Source organism: Entelurus aequoreus, linkage group LG05 (genome assembly GCF_033978785.1).
Source record: "Entelurus aequoreus isolate RoL-2023_Sb linkage group LG05, RoL_Eaeq_v1.1, whole genome shotgun sequence".
In the NCBI taxonomy this organism is placed as follows: domain Eukaryota; kingdom Metazoa; phylum Chordata; class Actinopteri; order Syngnathiformes; family Syngnathidae; genus Entelurus; species Entelurus aequoreus.
The window spans coordinates 47,046,260-47,064,104 of record NC_084735.1 but is presented as its reverse complement, the minus strand read 5'-3'; the positions used below and the strand labels follow the sequence as shown (position 1 = coordinate 47,064,104).

At 40.8% G+C, this 17,845-nt stretch overlaps 2 protein-coding genes across 4 annotated transcripts in view; both read right to left on the bottom strand.

Annotated features, from left to right (window-relative positions):
* Nucleotides 1-315: 315 nt before the first annotated feature.
* Nucleotides 316-5,869, bottom strand: hspa8 (heat shock protein 8). The gene is given in 10 exon segments (XM_062048274.1): nt 316-600; nt 602-706; nt 782-1,014; nt 1,110-1,308; nt 1,500-1,702; nt 1,774-2,329; nt 2,484-2,636; nt 2,710-2,915; nt 3,027-3,252; nt 5,704-5,869. Coding segments are annotated over 9 exon segments (1,977 nt in total). The 5' UTR covers nt 3,232-3,252; nt 5,704-5,869; the 3' UTR covers nt 316-483.
* A 7,744-nt stretch (nt 5,870-13,613) lies between these two features.
* Nucleotides 13,614-17,845, bottom strand: part of LOC133650709 (cytotoxic and regulatory T-cell molecule) — a 28,273-nt gene continuing 24,041 nt past the window's right edge. For all 3 annotated transcript variants that reach the window (XM_062048281.1, XM_062048282.1, XM_062048280.1), the window contains exons 6-10: nt 16,767-16,841; nt 16,573-16,635; nt 16,341-16,490; nt 14,437-14,523; nt 13,614-14,282 (exon numbers count right to left, since the gene is read on the bottom strand). In XM_062048281.1, coding sequence (XP_061904265.1) covers nt 14,122-14,282; nt 14,437-14,523; nt 16,341-16,490; nt 16,573-16,635; nt 16,767-16,841 — 536 coding nt within the window. In that variant the 3' untranslated portion in view covers nt 13,614-14,121. The remainder of the gene's footprint in view (nt 14,283-14,436; nt 14,524-16,340; nt 16,491-16,572; nt 16,636-16,766; nt 16,842-17,845) is intronic.

Sequence of the window (17,845 nt, the reverse complement as noted above, 5' to 3'; positions counted from 1 at the left end):
GCGCCATACACTTTCTGATCATTACCCTCTATGACGTCAGTTACAACCATATGTAGACGCCATAGTAACCCTAGAGACAACACAAACAAGACGCCCAATACGGTGCTTTCAATGCCCATCGTACATTTTAACTTCGTCTGTTTATTTCTTACAACACTGTCATTGCTTGTTTCATATTCAGTTAAAAAAAAAACTAACTACAATAAAAAATGTGTCAATATAAATCAAACTATACTTTGCATAAAGGATACAATCGTTGGGGGAAACTTGCTTTAGTGTAAAATGGTCATTTAGGTTTCAATAAAATTTCCAAAACAGGATTACAAGTTTTATTGTCAAGGAAATCTCCATGCACATTAAACACTATTGTGTCTTTCAGTAATCATGTTGCAAACCAAAACAAACCTGAACCCTAAATGTTAACAATTACACTCTTTAGCATGATGGGGCTATAAGAGGGCTGCTTTTTTCTTATGTATAGAATTAGCTCAGGATGGAATGTTTAGTCAACTTCCTCGATGGTTGGGCCAGAGGATCCACCACCACCACCAGGGGCAGCCCCACCGGCACCTGGAAATCCGCCGGGCATGCCTTCTGGCATGCCACCTGGCATGCCCCCGGCACTCTGGTAGAGCTTGGTGATGATGGGGTTGCACACCTTCTCCAGTTCCTTCTGTTGGTGCTCATATTCGTCCTTTTCAGCAGTCTAGAAAAAAATATAAAACCAGTTTTACGTGCATTTAACTCCTCAATACCGTTATATTTAAGAATTCACATTTACCTGGTTCTTGTCAAGCCAGCTGATAACCTCATTGCATTTGTCCAATATATTTTTCTTGTCATCATCACTAATTTTGCCAGCAAGTTTTTCATCATCCACAGTTGACTTCATGTTGAAAGCATAAGATTCCAGGCCATTCTTAGAAGACACCTTGTCACGCTGGACATCGTCCTCTTCCTTGTACTTCTCAGCTTCACGAACCATGCGCTCAATATCGTCCTTACTGAGACGTCCTTAAAATAAAAATAGACAATAGTATTTAGGTCTGCTTTTTTAAAATTTTTATATCACCTTTTTGAAAAAGTAGCTAAATACACTAAAACCATACCTTTGTCGTTTGTGATGGTAATCTTATTCTCCTTGCCAGTGCTCTTGTCGACTGCAGAGACATTCATGATGCCGTTGGCATCAATATCGAATGTCACCTCAATCTGAGGAACACCACGAGGGGCTGGAGGGATGCCTGTCAGCTCAAACTTGCCCAACAAGTTATTATCTTTGGTCATGGCACGCTCACCTTCGTATACCTGTTGGTAGGTTAAACACTATTAACATGCTTGCAGCTATTTAACAATGTTGTAAACGTTTTGCATTTTGCTCAAAAGTCCAAGGAAGGACAAAACCATATTTGGTCTCACAACCTCTAGTGGAAACTACGAACGGCTGGAATAACAGCACAGCGGAATTTAATGACAAAATATTAACTAGTTACACTGACCTGAATGAGCACACCTGGCTGGTTGTCAGAGTAAGTGGTGAATGTTTGCGTCTGCTTTGTAGGAATGGTGGTGTTGCGCTTGATCAAGACTGTCATGACACCTCCTGCTGTCTCAATGCCCAGAGATAGAGGGGTGACATCCAGAAGCAGTAAGTCCTGGACATTCTCAGACTTGTCACCTGACAGGATGGCCGCCTGGACAGCTGTGAACACAAATTATTATTAGCTAACCCAAAATTCACCCCAGTGTGAATCTTAAGGCTCGGATACTTACCCGCGCCATAGGCAACAGCTTCGTCTGGGTTGATGCTCTTGTTCAGCTCTTTGCCATTGAAAAAGTCCTGGAGAAGCTTCTGGATCTTGGGGATGCGAGTGGAGCCACCAACCAAGACAATATCATGAATCAGCCCTTTGTCCATTTTAGCATCACGGAGTGATTTCTCCACTGGATCCAAAGTGCCACGGAAGAGGTCAGCATTAAGCTCCTCGAAGCGAGCTCGAGTGATGGAGGTATAGAAATCAACTCCCTCGTACAGGGAGTCGATTTCAATGCTGGCTTGAGTGCTGGAAGACAGGGTACGCTTCGCCCTCTCGCATGCTGTGCGAAGACGACGGACAGCCCTCTTGTTGTCACTAATGTCTTTCTTGTACTTGCGCTTGAACTCCGCAATGAAGTGGTTAACCATGCGGTTGTCAAAGTCTTCTCCACCAAGATGAGTATCACCAGCAGTTGACTTGACCTCAAAGATTCCATCTTCAATTGTCAAAATGGACACATCGAAGGTGCCACCACCAAGGTCAAAGATGAGCACATTTCTCTCAGCTCCAACCTAAAATTAAATGGCACATTGACCAATGCAATTTAACAGTGTTTCTTATAAATTTTTAATGTCATCTTATTACCACCCAGCCTCGCCTCCCCACTACAACATATAGATTGCTGTTTGACAATATCATCCACTGACAAAAACCAATACAACTTACTTTTTTGTCCAAACCATATGCAATAGCAGCTGCAGTTGGTTCGTTGATAATACGCAAAACATTTAGCCCCGAGATGGTACCAGCATCTTTTGTGGCCTGGCGCTGGGAATCGTTGAAGTAGGCAGGTACCGTTATTACAGCATTGTGAACAGACTGCAGGAAAAAACATCATAAGTTTCAATTTATGAAACAAACCAGCATTTTTATTCACATACAAAACCCTTACTTTTCCAAGATAAGCTTCAGCAATCTCCTTCATTTTTGTCAGCACCATTGATGAGATCTCTTCCGGGTAAAAGCATTTAGTCTCACCCTTGTATTCAACTTGAACCTTTGGGCGAGTGTTGTCATCAACAACAATGAAGGGCCAGTGTTTCATGTCTGACTGTACAACAGACTCATCAAACCTGCGGCCAATCAATCGTTTAGCATCTGTAAAAAAAAGATGGGGGTGGGGGGAAAAACTCATTTCTCACTCAAATACTGTTCAAGTGCACGATCAACAATCTTCCTCCTATCCCATATGCAGTGGAGCACACTTACCAAAAACTGTATTAGTTGGGTTCATTGCCACCTGGTTTTTGGCTGCATCACCAATCAGCCTTTCGCTGTCAGTGAAGGCCACATAGCTTGGTGTTGTTCTGTTACCCTGGTCATTAGCAATGATTTCGACTTTCCCATGTTGGAAGACTCCAACACAAGAGTATGTGGTCCCGAGATCGATACCAACTGCTGGTCCTTTAGACATTTTGTTCCTGTTATGATTTATCTGTGGAATAAATGCAACAAATTAAAAATGTATTAACCCATTGATTTTTAAAAATGGGAATCATATTTTTCATGAAATGTATTGCCAGAGTGAACAGCCAAAATAAAGCCACAACGGTTACAATCAAACCATTTAGAGTATTACAAACAGTGATGTACGATACAAAAGAGTTTCTTACCGATTCAATACAGTAAAATTTCTACTGGTATCAGCGATACTGAATCCGAATTAAAAAATTTTTGTATATTAAGCGTTGCTGCTTCACCGCTTTAGACATAACTTTTGCACTTAAAACGTATGACTTTAGCTCTAGACTTATTTGAGATTGGATCAATGCCACAAGTGGTGGAAAATTGTATAACAAATGTGTACCGCTGGGGCCCACATTAGGGCTGGGCGATATATCGATATATACGCGATATATCGCGGGTTGTTTGTTTGCGATATAGATAATGACTATATCGTGATATCGAGTATACGTTCTCACAGTTGCTTTTAGCTGCGGGCATTACACTACAGGCTCTCCCCGCTCTCTCCTTCTCACAGACAGCAAGTGCACCTTCTTACACACGTCATATACGTATACGCCCTCCCCAAGCAAAGAGGTAGCAGCATGGGTAACGTTAGCTGTGATGCTAGCAGAGTGGTGCGAGCGCTAATACGAGAGAAAGAAGGTGCGAATCTGGTAACAAATGGAATAATTAATTCCCAAGAAAAACAGCAGGGGGTCCATCGTCTGGCGGTGGTTTGGCTTCAAGTGGGAAGATGTCGAACAGACAACCGTAATTTGTCAAGTGTGGGGCAAAAGCGTTGCTATAAAAAGTAGCATTACTGCTGTAACAAACAGTTCAGGGTGTCCCAAGTTACCGGAGTGTTAGGTAAGGAGGAGTTTTGTCCCTCCAGAGTTGTTGCCGTAGGGCGGTGACGTAGGGTGTGTGTGGTTGTGGAAGGAGGTGTGTGATTTTGACATTAAAGAAGCGGTGGCTACCGAATCTGCTCTAATGTCTCCCGTTTATTATTTTATTAGATAAGTACACTGTATATGCGAACCCAGGACACTGGGCTACACTGCTAATATGTAGCATCATTTGAAAAGTCATCCGCTAGACAATGAAGAGTGCTTACTCCGCACGTCAATATCTCCGTTTGGTGCCACACGCCCACACCATCAAAATGCAGAGGCAAACATTTCCAGATCAACACCGTATGTAAAAAATAGTGATTTTTTTTAGTTGTGATTTCTCTGCATGAAAGTTTAAAAGTAGCATATATTAATGCAGTATGAAGAATAATGTTTTAATGTAGACACATAGAATCATCATACTGCTGTGATTATATGCATCAAGTGTTCATTCAAGGCTAAGGCAAAATATCGATATATATATATCGTGTATTGTGATATGGCCTTAAAATATCGCAATATTAAAAAAAGGCCATATCGCCCAGCCCTAGCCCATATAAACTAACACTGAGAAACATTTTTTGCCGTCTCTCCCTATGGTTAAGTTATTAAACACTGATTTAGACAAGATCCCAACAATTTAGTTATTTTACACTGTTCCTGTTAATGATATACATTCTCAGATAACATCAACAGTATATTTTGAGACTTGTAAATTATATTTTGATTTTTGAATTATTAGAACATAAAGATCTTGTATCAATATCAGTTCTGATCAGCACGTCTCAGTCAAACATGTTAACAGTACAAAGATTTTCACCGAATACACTGTTGGAGTTTACATTATTCCTTATCTTTATCTCTGGTTATCACAACATGCATAGCAGATTAAAAAAAAAACGGTTTTATTGGATCATAAAAGAATAATCAATACACATTGTTACATATCAAGTAAACATGCCCACATCACGTTTAAAACTGCATTTTCAAAATGAAAACACACCAAAAACATTATTTCGTCCATGTTAGGAAATACCCCAAGTTTTCAGAGCACATTATGCAAAATGAGATTGTGTACAAAATGGTGACCAGGCCGCAGAGCCTTGTCCAATAATAGCATGACGACAAGTATATGGCAACATGAAGCTATTGCTTGACAACGAAAGGGTACAATAATTCGCCTAATAACACGCAAATAAACATGTTTATACAGGCTTAGTCCAATTGTACCCAATGTTAAACGGCAGAAAGAGTGTCCCATTTCCGCCGCTAAAAAAACGGAGGTGGTCCGTTAGCTTGGCGCTGTCTAGAAGGTAGTACTGTTCTAGAACGTTCTGTGCGCCGGATCAAGCCTTCCACCCCCTCCCGGTGATTAGTTCCTGCTAGCCTAGGATGGTTTTGCTTGAACAGCAGTCTAGGCAATTTTGGACAAGCGTGACATTTACTCGGATTAATTCAAACATTTTACATACAACGCTCACAAAATAATCATCAACTTGAGCGGTATGGCGGGGCATTTCTAAACAAAATCTCGGTGAATTCACACTTACCGAAGTGGTGAATGTGGTGTGTTTTTACAAGGAGGACGGGATGGGACACCGGAGAGGCGGCTTGTCCTTGGCGACGAAACAAGGAAAAAAGAGCGTAGATGCGACCAGACCAGTTTTATATCAGGGTAAGAGCAGCCAATCAGACGCGAGGCTTTTGACGTGACCTTAGCGTACAGCCAATGGCTATCTTGTGACGTAACAATGAGAGTGACCGCTTCCTATGTGACGTTTTTTGTCAACCAACGTTTACCCGCGTGGCTTTAAACAATAGCCCATCTTTTTTTTTTAGCCATCAAGCAGGGAAATACCGAACAAAATATTCTAGAATTGAGAAATATTTAAATAAGATATTTTGATTTTCCCTACAGGCCCTGTGATAAGGTGGCGACTTGTCCAGGGTGTACCCCGCCTTCTGCCTTTTTGTAGCTGAGATAGGCTCCAGCACCCCCGCGACCCAAAAAGGGACAAGCGGTAGAAAATGGATGGATGGATTTTCCCTACACAGAAAATCTTGTTTAAATATTCTGCAGCATCCCGAGGGTGCCTTTTTTAAGAATCGCAAGTTGAATAATGGGGACGGCGTGGCGAAGTTGGTAGAGTGGCTGTGCCAGCAATCGGAGGGTTGCTGGTTACTGGGGTTCAATCCCCACACGTCCGTTGTGTCCTTGGGCAAGACACTTCACCCTTGCTCCTGATGGGTGCTGGTTAGCGCCTTGCATGGCTGCTCCCGCCATCAGTGTGTGAATGTGTGTGTGAATGGGTGAATGTGGAAAAACTGTCAAAGCGCTTTGAGTACCTTGAAGGTAGAAAAGTGCTATACAAGTATAACCCATTTATCATTTATAATGCTTGTTTTTAGAATAAAATACTTGTTTCTTTCTTAAAACTCCTGCTAATTTCTAGATATCCATCCATCCATCCATTTTCTACCGCTTATTCCCTTCGCGGGGGGCGCTGGAGCCTATCTCAGCTACAATCGGGCGGAAGGCGGGGTACACCCTGGACAAGTCGCCACCTCATCGCAGGGCAATTTCTAGATATACAAATCCTAATTAAATATGTTTTATCAAGTAAAATTAACTAGCTGCATGGACAGATAATTTCACTATTTTATAGTAATCTTTTTGTTTTCACATCTGGGCAACACGGTGGAACAGGGTTAGTGCGTCTGCCTCACAATACGAAGGTCCTGGGTTCGATCCTGCGCTCGGGATCTTTCTGTGTGGAGTTTGCATGTTCTCCCTGTGACTGCATGGGTTCTCTCCAGGTACTCCGGCTTCCTCCCACCTCCAAAGACATGCACCTGGGGATAGGTTGATTGGCAACACTAAATTGGCCCTAGTGTGTGAATGTGAGTGTGAATGTTGTCTGCCTATCTGTGTTGGCCCTGCGATGAGGTGGCGACTTGTCCAGGGTGTACCCCGCCTTCCGCCCGATTGTAGCTGAGAAAGGCTCCAGCACCCACCGCGACCCGAAGGGAATAAGCGGTAGAAAATGGATGGATGGATGTTTTCATATCTTTTTTGTAGTGTAGGGGGTGTCCAAAGCAGACAAAAAATTGCATTATTGGCTTTATTTTAACAAAACATCTTAAGGTACATTAAACACATGTTTCTTATTGCAAGTTTGTCCTTAAATAAAATAGTGAATGTACAAAACAACTTGTCTTTTAGTAGTAAGTAAACAAAGGCTCCTAATTTACACTCCTGACATATGCAGTAACATATTGTGTAATTTTCCATTCTATTATTTTGTCAAAATTATTAAAGACAAGTAGTAGAAAATGAATTATTTATATACTTGTTCATTTACGGTTAATATCTGCTTACTTTCTCTTTTAACATGTTCTATCTGCACTTCTGTTAAAATGCATACTTGCCAACCTTGAGACCAGGGGCGCCGAAAAGGGGGGGTAAAGGAAGCGGATTCTAGGGGCCCATGATGGAGGGGGGCCCAGAGAGGCCCCTAATGATGATGAAACTATAATACAGGGGGCCCTGTAAAGATTATTTTCATGGGGCCCAAAATCCCTAGTGGCGCCCCTGCTTGAGACCTCCATATTAGGGAGATTTTGGGGGGGGTTCGGGGTGGGCGGGACCAGGGGGCGGGGTTAAGGGGGAGGAGTATATTTATAGCTAGAATTCACTGAAATTCAAGTATTTCTTATATATATATATGTATGTGTGGGGGAAAAATCACAAGACTATTTCATCTCTACAGGCCTGTTTCATGAGGGGTTTCCTCAAGCCTCAGGAGATTTTAATGGAAGCATTCACATACCATGGTTTATATAGGGCACAGCGCGGGTGGGTACAGGCAGGCGTGGGGGCGTGGTGATTGACTCATGTGTTACCTAGGAGGTGTTTCCTTCTGTGACGGCATGCTGATACAATTTCGCTGCGCTTGTTGAGGGATGACAACTCTGGACGGTATATGATAAACAGTTTCTCTTTTAAGCATAGGTTGCATCTTTTGTTACCACTGTTGTAAGGTGCGCTGGATGCAAGAATTTGCCATGTTATAGAGTATTCAACATTATTGTCTTTGAGATTCCAAATGTGTTTGCTGAGTTCTGTAGTGTTCCAGAGTCTTTTGCATCTGAAAGAAGCCTTGTGATTGTTCCATCTGGTTTTGAATTCTCCCTCAGTTAATCCTACGTATGTGTCGGATGTGTTAATGTCCTTGCGTATTACCTTTGCTTGGTAAACTGATGATTGTAAGCACCCCCCGTTGAGAGGGCAATCAGGTTTCTTGCAGCAGTTACAGCTTTTGTCGGTTTTGGAGTCGTTCTGCCTGGTGGTGGGCGGCTCCTTTTCAATTGCTTTATTGTGGTTTGAAATGATTTGTCGCATGTTGTTCATGCAGCTGTAGCTCAATTTAATGTTGTTCTTGTTGAATACTTTTCTTAGGGTGTTGCCTTTGGGGAAGTGTTTGTCGATCAGGGTGAGGAATTTGTGGCCAATATTAGTTGAGACGTTTTTGCTGTATGGAGGGTTGTACCAGATAATGTTGTTTCGTTTTCTGCTCCTTTTTGGTTGGTTTCCTGGCGTGGGTTCGTAGGTGAGGGTGAAGTTGTATCCGCATTCATCAAGTGCTTTTTGGTACGGGGGGGTTGCTTTGTCGAATTCAGCTTTGCTAGATGACAGCATCGATAGTCTTTTATTAATTCCGGTAGGTATTCTTTTCGTGGTGGTGGGTGGGTGGTTGCTGTCATGGTGCACGTATTGGAGTGTTGTGTTGTGTTTCGTGAATGGTTGGTAGCTGTTATTCCTCAGGTTGAAAGTGACGTCGAGGAAGTTGACGTTTGCTTGTTGGCAAATCTTCAAAGAGAACGGCCTACGGATCACAATTGAAGCCAACAAGCAAACCGTCAACTTCCTCGACGTCACTTTCAACCTGAGGAATAACAGCTACCAACCATTCACGGAACCCAACACAACACTCCAATACGTGCACCATGACAGCAACCACCCACCCACCACCACGAAAAGAATACCTACCGGAATTAATAAAAGACTATCGATGCTGTCATCTAGCAAAGCTGAATTCGACAAAGCAACCCCCCCGTACCAAAAAGCACTTGATGAATGCGGATACAACTTCACCCTCACCTACGAACCCACGCCAGGAAACCAACTAAAAAGGAGCAGAAAACGAAACAACATTATCTGGTACAACCCTCCATACAGCAAAAACGTCTCAACTAATATTGGCCACAAATTCCTCACCCTGATCGACAAACACTTCCCCAAAGGCAACACCCTAAGAAAAGTATTCAACAAGAACAACATTAAATTGAGCTACAGCTGCATGAACAACATGCGACAAATCATTTCAAACCACAATAAAGCAATTGAAAAGGAGCCGCCCACCACCAAGCAGAACGACTCCAAAACCGACAAAAGCTGTAACTGCCGCAAGAAACCTGATTGCCCTCTCAACGGGGGGTGCTTACAATCATCAGTTGTTTACCAAGCAAAGGTAATACGCAAGGACATTAACACATCCGACACATACGTAGGATTAACTGAGGGAGAATTCAAAACCAGATGGAACAATCACAAGGCTTCTTTCAGATGCAAAAGACTCCGGAACACTACAGAACTCAGCAAACATATTTGGAATCTCAAAGACAATAATGTTGAATACTCTATAACATGGCAAATTCTTGCATCCAGCGCACCTTACAACAGTGGTAACAAAAGATGCAACCCATGCTTAAAAGAGAAACTGTTTATCATATACCGTCCAGAGTTGTCATCCCTCAACAAGCGCAGCGAAATTGTATCAGCATGCCGTCACAGAAGGAAACACCTCCTAGGTAACACATGAGTCAATCACCACGCCCCCACGCCTGCCTGTACCCACCCGCTCTGTGCCCTATATAAACCATGGTATGTGAATGCTTCCATTAAAATCTCCTGAGGATTAAGGAAACCCCTCATGAAACAGGCCTGTAGAGATGAAATAGTCTTGTGATTTTTTCCCACACATACATATTACGCTCTACCACGGTATCAAGCACTATTTTTTGGATAATCTAATTAAGACATATATATATATATATATATATATATATATATATATATATATATATATATATATATATATATATATATATATATATATATATATATATATATATATATATATATATATATATATATAAAATAAATACTTGACTTTCAGTGAATTCTAGCTGTATATAAATATGTATTTTATTATATATATATACATATAAATAAAATAAATACTTAAATTTCAGTGTTCATTTATGTACACATACACACAACACTCCTCTCTACTCATTGTTGTATTTAAAAGTGCAATGCTTTGCAGCCAGTAGCACAGCCTTTGAAGGAACATAGGTATGGGCAGTGTAATATACTGGGTTGGAGTCAATAACCAGGCGAGGTGATGAAGTTACGTCTCTTTACTTCATACGTTACTTCATACTTCTGTTCTGAAGTATGAAGTAAAGAGCGGACGTGACGACAGACTGTCCTCACTCAGGTCCGCACGGACCTTAAGTCCGGCTGGAAATCGGGAGAAATTCGGGAGAATGGTTGTCCCGGGAGATTTTTGGGAGAGGCACTGAAATTCGGGAGTCTCTCCGGAAAATTCGGGAGGGTTGGCAAGTATGGTTAAAATGTAATAATCATTTATTCTTCTGTTGTTCGGATGCTTTACATTAGTTTTGGATGATACCAAAAATTTGGGTATCAATCCGATACCAAGTATTTACAGGATCATGCATTGGTCATATGTGTCCAGGGACATATTTCCTGAGTTTATAAACATAATATAAATTTTTAAAAAAACAAAACAAGATGTGATGCCAAAAAATATCATCATAATCATAGTAGTATCGACTAGATACGCTATTGTACTTGGTATTATTACAGTGGATGTCAGGTGTAGATCCACCCATGGCGTTTGTTTACATTGTGACGCCGGTGAGCTACGGTGTGTAGTGAAATATGTTTAGCTATTCCTCGTCCTGCAGGGATGATACTTGTAAGAAACTCACATTATTTGTCGCCATGGAGGCGAGAATTAGTGATTTAGAAGTAGCTAAAACACTGCAGACTGGGGCTGGACTTTAGCCGCTAGCTAGCCAGCCATGTCTTAAAGCACCTCTTCCTGAGGGCGTTTCAGTGTTATAACTTCACCTTTACCTTTAGTTTTTCAGCCAAAATGCGTCCGTTCTCCCTTTTCTGTCTACACACTGTGTCTGCTTGTAAGTACTCCGTGATTGTGTGCTACCGACACGACGTGAGGGCGACGGGGGCGCGGGGGTGGCGGACAGGTACCCTTCAGAGGCGGTATAGTACCGAATATGATTCATTAGAATTGCGATACTATACTAATACCGGTATACCGTACAACCCTAAGAAGAAGTTAACATACTTCTATGATGGCACCAAGTACCAAAAACCATGTTTTTTAACAATGCTAGCACAAAATATTAGCATGCTAGCAGAGGGGAAGTGAACCTACTTCTAAAATGGTGCCAATTATCAAAATCCATAATTTTCAGGTTTAAACATACAAAATAAACTAAATGCTTGGTTGCTTTGGTAGGTCTGTTTTGTGTGCCATATGTATTATTTATTGCTGATGTTTTGGTTTTTCTTTGTGTTTTACTATTGTAGCTGTATGTATAAATGGCACCACTGAGGTGGCAGCTGATTGTATCAGTTCTGTGTGCCTTTAATATGTTTTATATCATTTATTTTCTTTAATGTGTCCCTTTTGTTTTCATGTGTTTTACTTTATTTTTGTGGACTTTTGTATCTGCACTGCAACCACGTAATTTATCCATTGTGGGTTAAATAAAGTTTTCCTCATCGTACAACGTTCTTCCCGAGAAGCATACCAATAACCGATTAACTTATTCTTATGTATTATTATTTAAATATAGTATGTGCACACCTTTCTTTGCGGCTGGCTTTAGGGCAGGTTCTTTCGCAGCGCAGGCGTTTTTGGGGCTTTCAAAACACAGCCGTAGCAATGCTGGCATTTCAGGTGGATGATAAGGTTTGATGTTTTGAAGCGCAATGTTTTTTCTCCTCAAGGAATTTTTGCAGAACATTTGGAGAAATTTCCTCCTCTAAAACAGTGATCGACATCATACAATGAGCTTAGGGGACATTTACGACACAAGTAAGACAAAGAAGCACTTGATTTGTTCACCCTAACTTACCTACACCATAAAATACATGTAATCTCAACTCACTGAAGAGTTTTTTCTTTTCATCGGTTTTCAGAGCTATTTTTTTATATTAGATTTATCAGTGCGACGTCATAATTCCTTATATCGGCATGGTAATTATATGTACGATATTTATCATGAACCTACTACTAATAACACAGAACTGACATGCAGGCAGGTTTTTTTCCATGAAAAAATCTATATATTCTATTAGCTTTGAAAATTATATATATCAAAATATCTCCCACATCCTTTGATTTTTCACTGTAGTTTTTCAACGGATTATGTAGCTTTTTTCAAAAAGTTATTTACATGCGTCCTGATCTCTTAGTCTACACAGTATACCAAATGTTTGTGAACCACAATGTTTACTTTATTATTTCTCTTACTCTACATTGTGCAATGTACTCTGCCGTGAATGGTTACGTTGGCACTGCACCCACCTACATAAACAATAAAAATAAATGGTTTATATGGTAATGTCTGGACTGGTTGGACATTGTTTACTCTTCATCTCATGTAATTCCTGAATCGCTGATGACATAACAAACGAAAAGTGAAACATAACAGACGAGATGCTCTAAGCTGAACTAAGCTCCATAGAACTAACTTGAGACAAAGCACCAATCAATAGCAGGTGTGCTCATAATGTTCACAAAAGTACTGTCGCTGCCTACAGTGCAAAACAGACAACTAGAATACAAAATAAGAGCACCAAACAGGAAATGACACGAAAACAAAACGAAGTCCAAACAGTCACACAGAACGTGACAGATTTTCTTCAAATTTCTTTAAAAATATAAACATAAAACATATTTGTTGTAACTTGGAAAAACAATTCATTTTTTACAGAGTATTATAGAGTATGGCCACTTTCAGGTTCATTCACACAGTTTATCCTGTTCAGGAGCATATACTGTAATGCCCTGACTGACTTGATTTGACCTAAACTCATTGCATGCGAAATAAGATACAGTATGTCATGCCTTTGTTATAAGGTTGATGATCATGTATTACAATTTTAAAAACCCAACATTTTCTGAAATTTTCAATTTGAGGTTTTACTAAACTGTAAGCTATAAGAATTGAATTAAAAAAAGGCTTTAAATATCTTGAATTGCATGTTATGAGCTTATGTCATTTATTATGTTCATCTCGTAAATATAACTGCTGGAATAAACAAACTTTGCACGATATTCACATTTTATTGGAATTTCTACTGTATACATAAATGCTGTTAAAGGTGATCAAAATAAGTCAATAATTCATTGAAAATTAACTTGATAGGACAGTCCTATTGTCAACTTTTAAGCAGACTTGTTCAGTTTCTATACATTAGAGCAGTGGTTCTCAAACATGTTCACCAAGTACCACTTCAAAAAACACTTGACTCTTTAAGTACCACCATCTGAATATGACAGCGTAGTGGGCCTACGTATTCATTAAAAACAAAGCAGATTTTATTTAACAAGTATATTTAATATGCTTTTTTGAACAGTGACACTGTGTGGGTGGGTCACAGTAAATACTGGACCCTTTCCTTTGCCAGTATGTATTTATAGTATAAACCCACAGTGTGTCTGCTAAACATAAAGATACTACAACAATACTAACTTTTAATGTACTTGCAATCTGCCAATAATTACAGCTAAACTAATGTATAATTTGACTGGTCCTGATTCTGAGGATGGTGACTGTGCACGTCATGGTGAAAGCTCTGTGTCCTGCATGTCACATTTGGCCGAAGTGGGTTTTGATGATGAAGACGCCTCCTCTCTCTCAACTGCCATCTCAATGACTGGTCCTTTTGAAGTTATGGTGGCTTTTTCAACAGAATATTGTGTAAAAGCTGTCCTGAAGAGCCCTAAGGGAGTGAGAGAAATGTCTTAAAACATGTAATTTGTGCCCTTTAAGTTTTTTGACATGCTGAAGGCTACTAAAAGCAGTACATTTTTTTACTAAATAAAGCAAAGCACAAGACCAAGCAATGCCAATAAAAAGGTAAACATCTTGAGTACCTCGTCGATTGTGACCCCTGGATACTTTTTCTTCTTGACTTGATTTTGATTTACCGCTCTCTTCTGAAGGGTCAGATATTTCATTTTCTGCAACAACATTGTCAAAAACATTTTATATGATGTCATAACAATTTGACAATAATAAACACAATGACTATAAAGCAGGGATAGTCAACCAATTCCACATTTCTAGACAACTAATGACCAGGGGGGACAGATTTCGGAGAACCAGCGTCCTCGAGAGTAGACATTTGATTTTGGTCAATTTATTTTGTCAAGAGTTACTGGAGCCCTCTGCTGTTTTCAAGTGACCTTCTGCAAAAAAAGCTAATCAAGATCATCTCCATGACAACATCCTCGTGTTTTCAAACAAACTGCTGCAAAAGTGTGAGTTAAAAGTGTGAGTTTTTTTAAATTGAACTTGCAGTTGAATAGCCCAAATGATGAAAAAGAGAGGACCTAAGATGCAACCTTCAGGAATACGACTAGTACAACTAAAGAAGTTGAACACATGACTACTGACTGCATCTGAAGTAAACATGCTGCAGTTTTTGACTTAGTGGCCATATCGACACTAAGTCGTTTAACCCCTTAAACAAATAATTATTTAGCCTAAGACCCGTTTCAGCCACACTAAACCAGCGTTTAAGGTCCCCCTCCTCTGACAAATTTTTACACGGGTAAGTCAGCCGTGTAATTCTTGAATCTCCGGCACTTAGCTTTGTATGGACTCATTGATCTTTACAAAGTGAGTTCGGAGAGGAAATGACACCAGAAAGACCACGGCCCACACAGGAAGTGACGCCAGAAAGTCCGCGCCCCCACACAGGCGCGGACATAACAAAAATGGAGGCGGATCATGCAGACATGCCCGTGTTGCTCCTTCTACATGTACAGGCGCTTTTGGAAATCACTAATCAATACCTAAAGAGAAGGCAACGGGCGATTGCAGCTATTTCGGATACAACACTTCTCAGATTGCAAGATAACTTTCAAATGTCCGGGTCAGCTGTGAGTCTATTTACCGAAAAACTTGGTCCCTTCCTCCCGTGGATGTGATACAGCCAGTGTGTGACTACAAATATTGCTTTATGGATGTGACTGTGAAATGGCCAGGCAGTGTGCATGATGCCCGCATCTTCGCTAACTACGCCATTAGCGTGCAGCTGAAAGATGGAACCATCGACTTAATGTATGATGTCTCAGGTGTTATTCACTACAATAGGGTCCCACGGCACACTGGATTGTAGTTAATTGAAGTACCACAACACTGGAAATTGTTCAAAGGAGATACATTTTAATTTAAAAACTTGCACACAAAACACAGCACACAAATGTAAAATGCACAGCAAACTATTTACAATATAGCTCTTTTAAATAACTTCACAGTGAAGTAAAGCAATCTACTGGAGAGCTTGGAGCAGAGGGACGCTTTTTATTTATTTATTTTTTTCCGCACATGCGTACTAGGTCGCGTTGCGCCGGCGGATGGAGGGGGGCGGGGGTCTTAAACGGTGGCATTGTTGTGTGTGGACACGGATAAGGTTAGGTGTGATTTACCATGGATAACCTTATCCGGCTTAGTGTAAACGGGGCCTTAAAGAGGTGTCTTGAGGAACGCCTCAGTTATGTAAATCACAAGTTTGGATCTCAGTGTTCCATGTTTGAAAGGAAGGTTAACAGGATCTGCCTATGTGTTTACAGTGGTCCAAGTTCCTCTATACAACAGGAGCGCTCTAGTGTTTTTAGTAATTTGCTGCAAAATTATCTCCCAAGTGTTGAATAGCCCTGCCATAAATGCACAGTAAGATAGGAAAGTGCAACTTTTTTTGAGCTTATCATAAATGGGTGCATAGAGTTCCTGTTACCAAATTAAAAACAGTCAATGTGTATTTAGCGCTTACCTTTTTCCCAGGTGACATGTGCTCTTCGTAGCTTCAGGACAAAACAAATGACCACTGCAAGCAGACCAAGAATTAGGCATGCCACCAAGAAGACCAGTAATGGTGAAGTTTGTCTATGTCCTGTTTGCGTATCTGGGTCATTGGACATGACTAGGAATAAAAAGAACATAGTGTAAGTTCCTTAAAAGTACACAAAAAAAACAAAATGTATCCCCCAGTCATGTGAGCCTACTTGTTGTATTTCCACTTGTGTTGTTATAGGCTCCCTCAGAGGACGATGTATTTTGATCTTTACCTGATTGTGGAAAAAGTAATGATCACAGTGGCACACTTAACCCGGATTTCTAAATAGAATAATGTAAGTTTTTACCTAAATATCATTTATACAAGGCTGAAATTTGAATACAGTGTATGATTGGAACTTACAAACAGTGACTACGGTACCCGGTGTGCTTGTTGTATTCCATATAAATAGATTTTTTGTAGTAGTTGAACCTGGTACTATAAAAAAAGGGAAAAGGTGATTTAGTGGATTCCATCCATCCATTTTCTACCGCTTGTCCCCCCTCAGGACCAAGCTGGAGCCCATCCCAACTGTACTCGTGCGGAGGGCAGGGTACACCCTGGTCAAGTCGCAGGGCCAACACAGACAGACAACATTCACACTCACGTTCGCATACTAGGGCCAATTTAGGATTGCCAATCAGCCTATCCCAAGGTGCATATCTTTGGAGTGTGGAGGAAGTCAGAGTACCCGGAGAGAACCAATGCAGTCACGGGGAGAACATGCAAATGTCACACATAAAGAAGGAACTCAGGACCTTCTCGCTGTGAGGCAGGAGCACTGTGCCATCCTGCTGCCCATCTGAGTTACCATGTACTTTATTCATTTTCTACCCAATATCCTTGCATTGAGGTATTGTGTGGCAGAACAATCGCTGTGGATCGACCACTAGCCTCCTGTTATTTTTTGGAGGCTAAATTGCAGAGTCTTTTAGGAATAGTTGAAAGAACGGTGTTGTATGTGGGAGACAGGTGGTGTCGCAGACCACCTCCTCTGTTCAGGGCCGGTTTTTCAAACTTGACATAGATGGTTTCCTTCACTCCTCTTTCCTACAATCCGTCCTCCCTGTCCAGAATCTGTACACTTTTGTTTTTAAAGGAGTGCTGTCTCTCCCAGAGGTGCAGGTAGACAGCTGAGTCTTGGCCTTCTGTTGCCATGCGTTGGCTTAGTGGTTGTTTTGTTTCCCCAATATATGAATCAGTTCATTCATCATTACACTGGATAGCATACACCAGATTGTTTTTGTGGGTGTGGGGTGTCCAGTCTTTAGGATGCACCAGTCTCTGTCTCAGGGTGTTGCCTGGTTTGAAGTGTACCAGGATGTTGTGTTGGTAAAAAAATATTTTGTGTTTTTCAGATAGACCTGATATATATGGAATGGCAATATTTCTGTGTCTGTCACCTTTTTCCTCCTCATTCACTCTGTTCATGTTATTTTTGG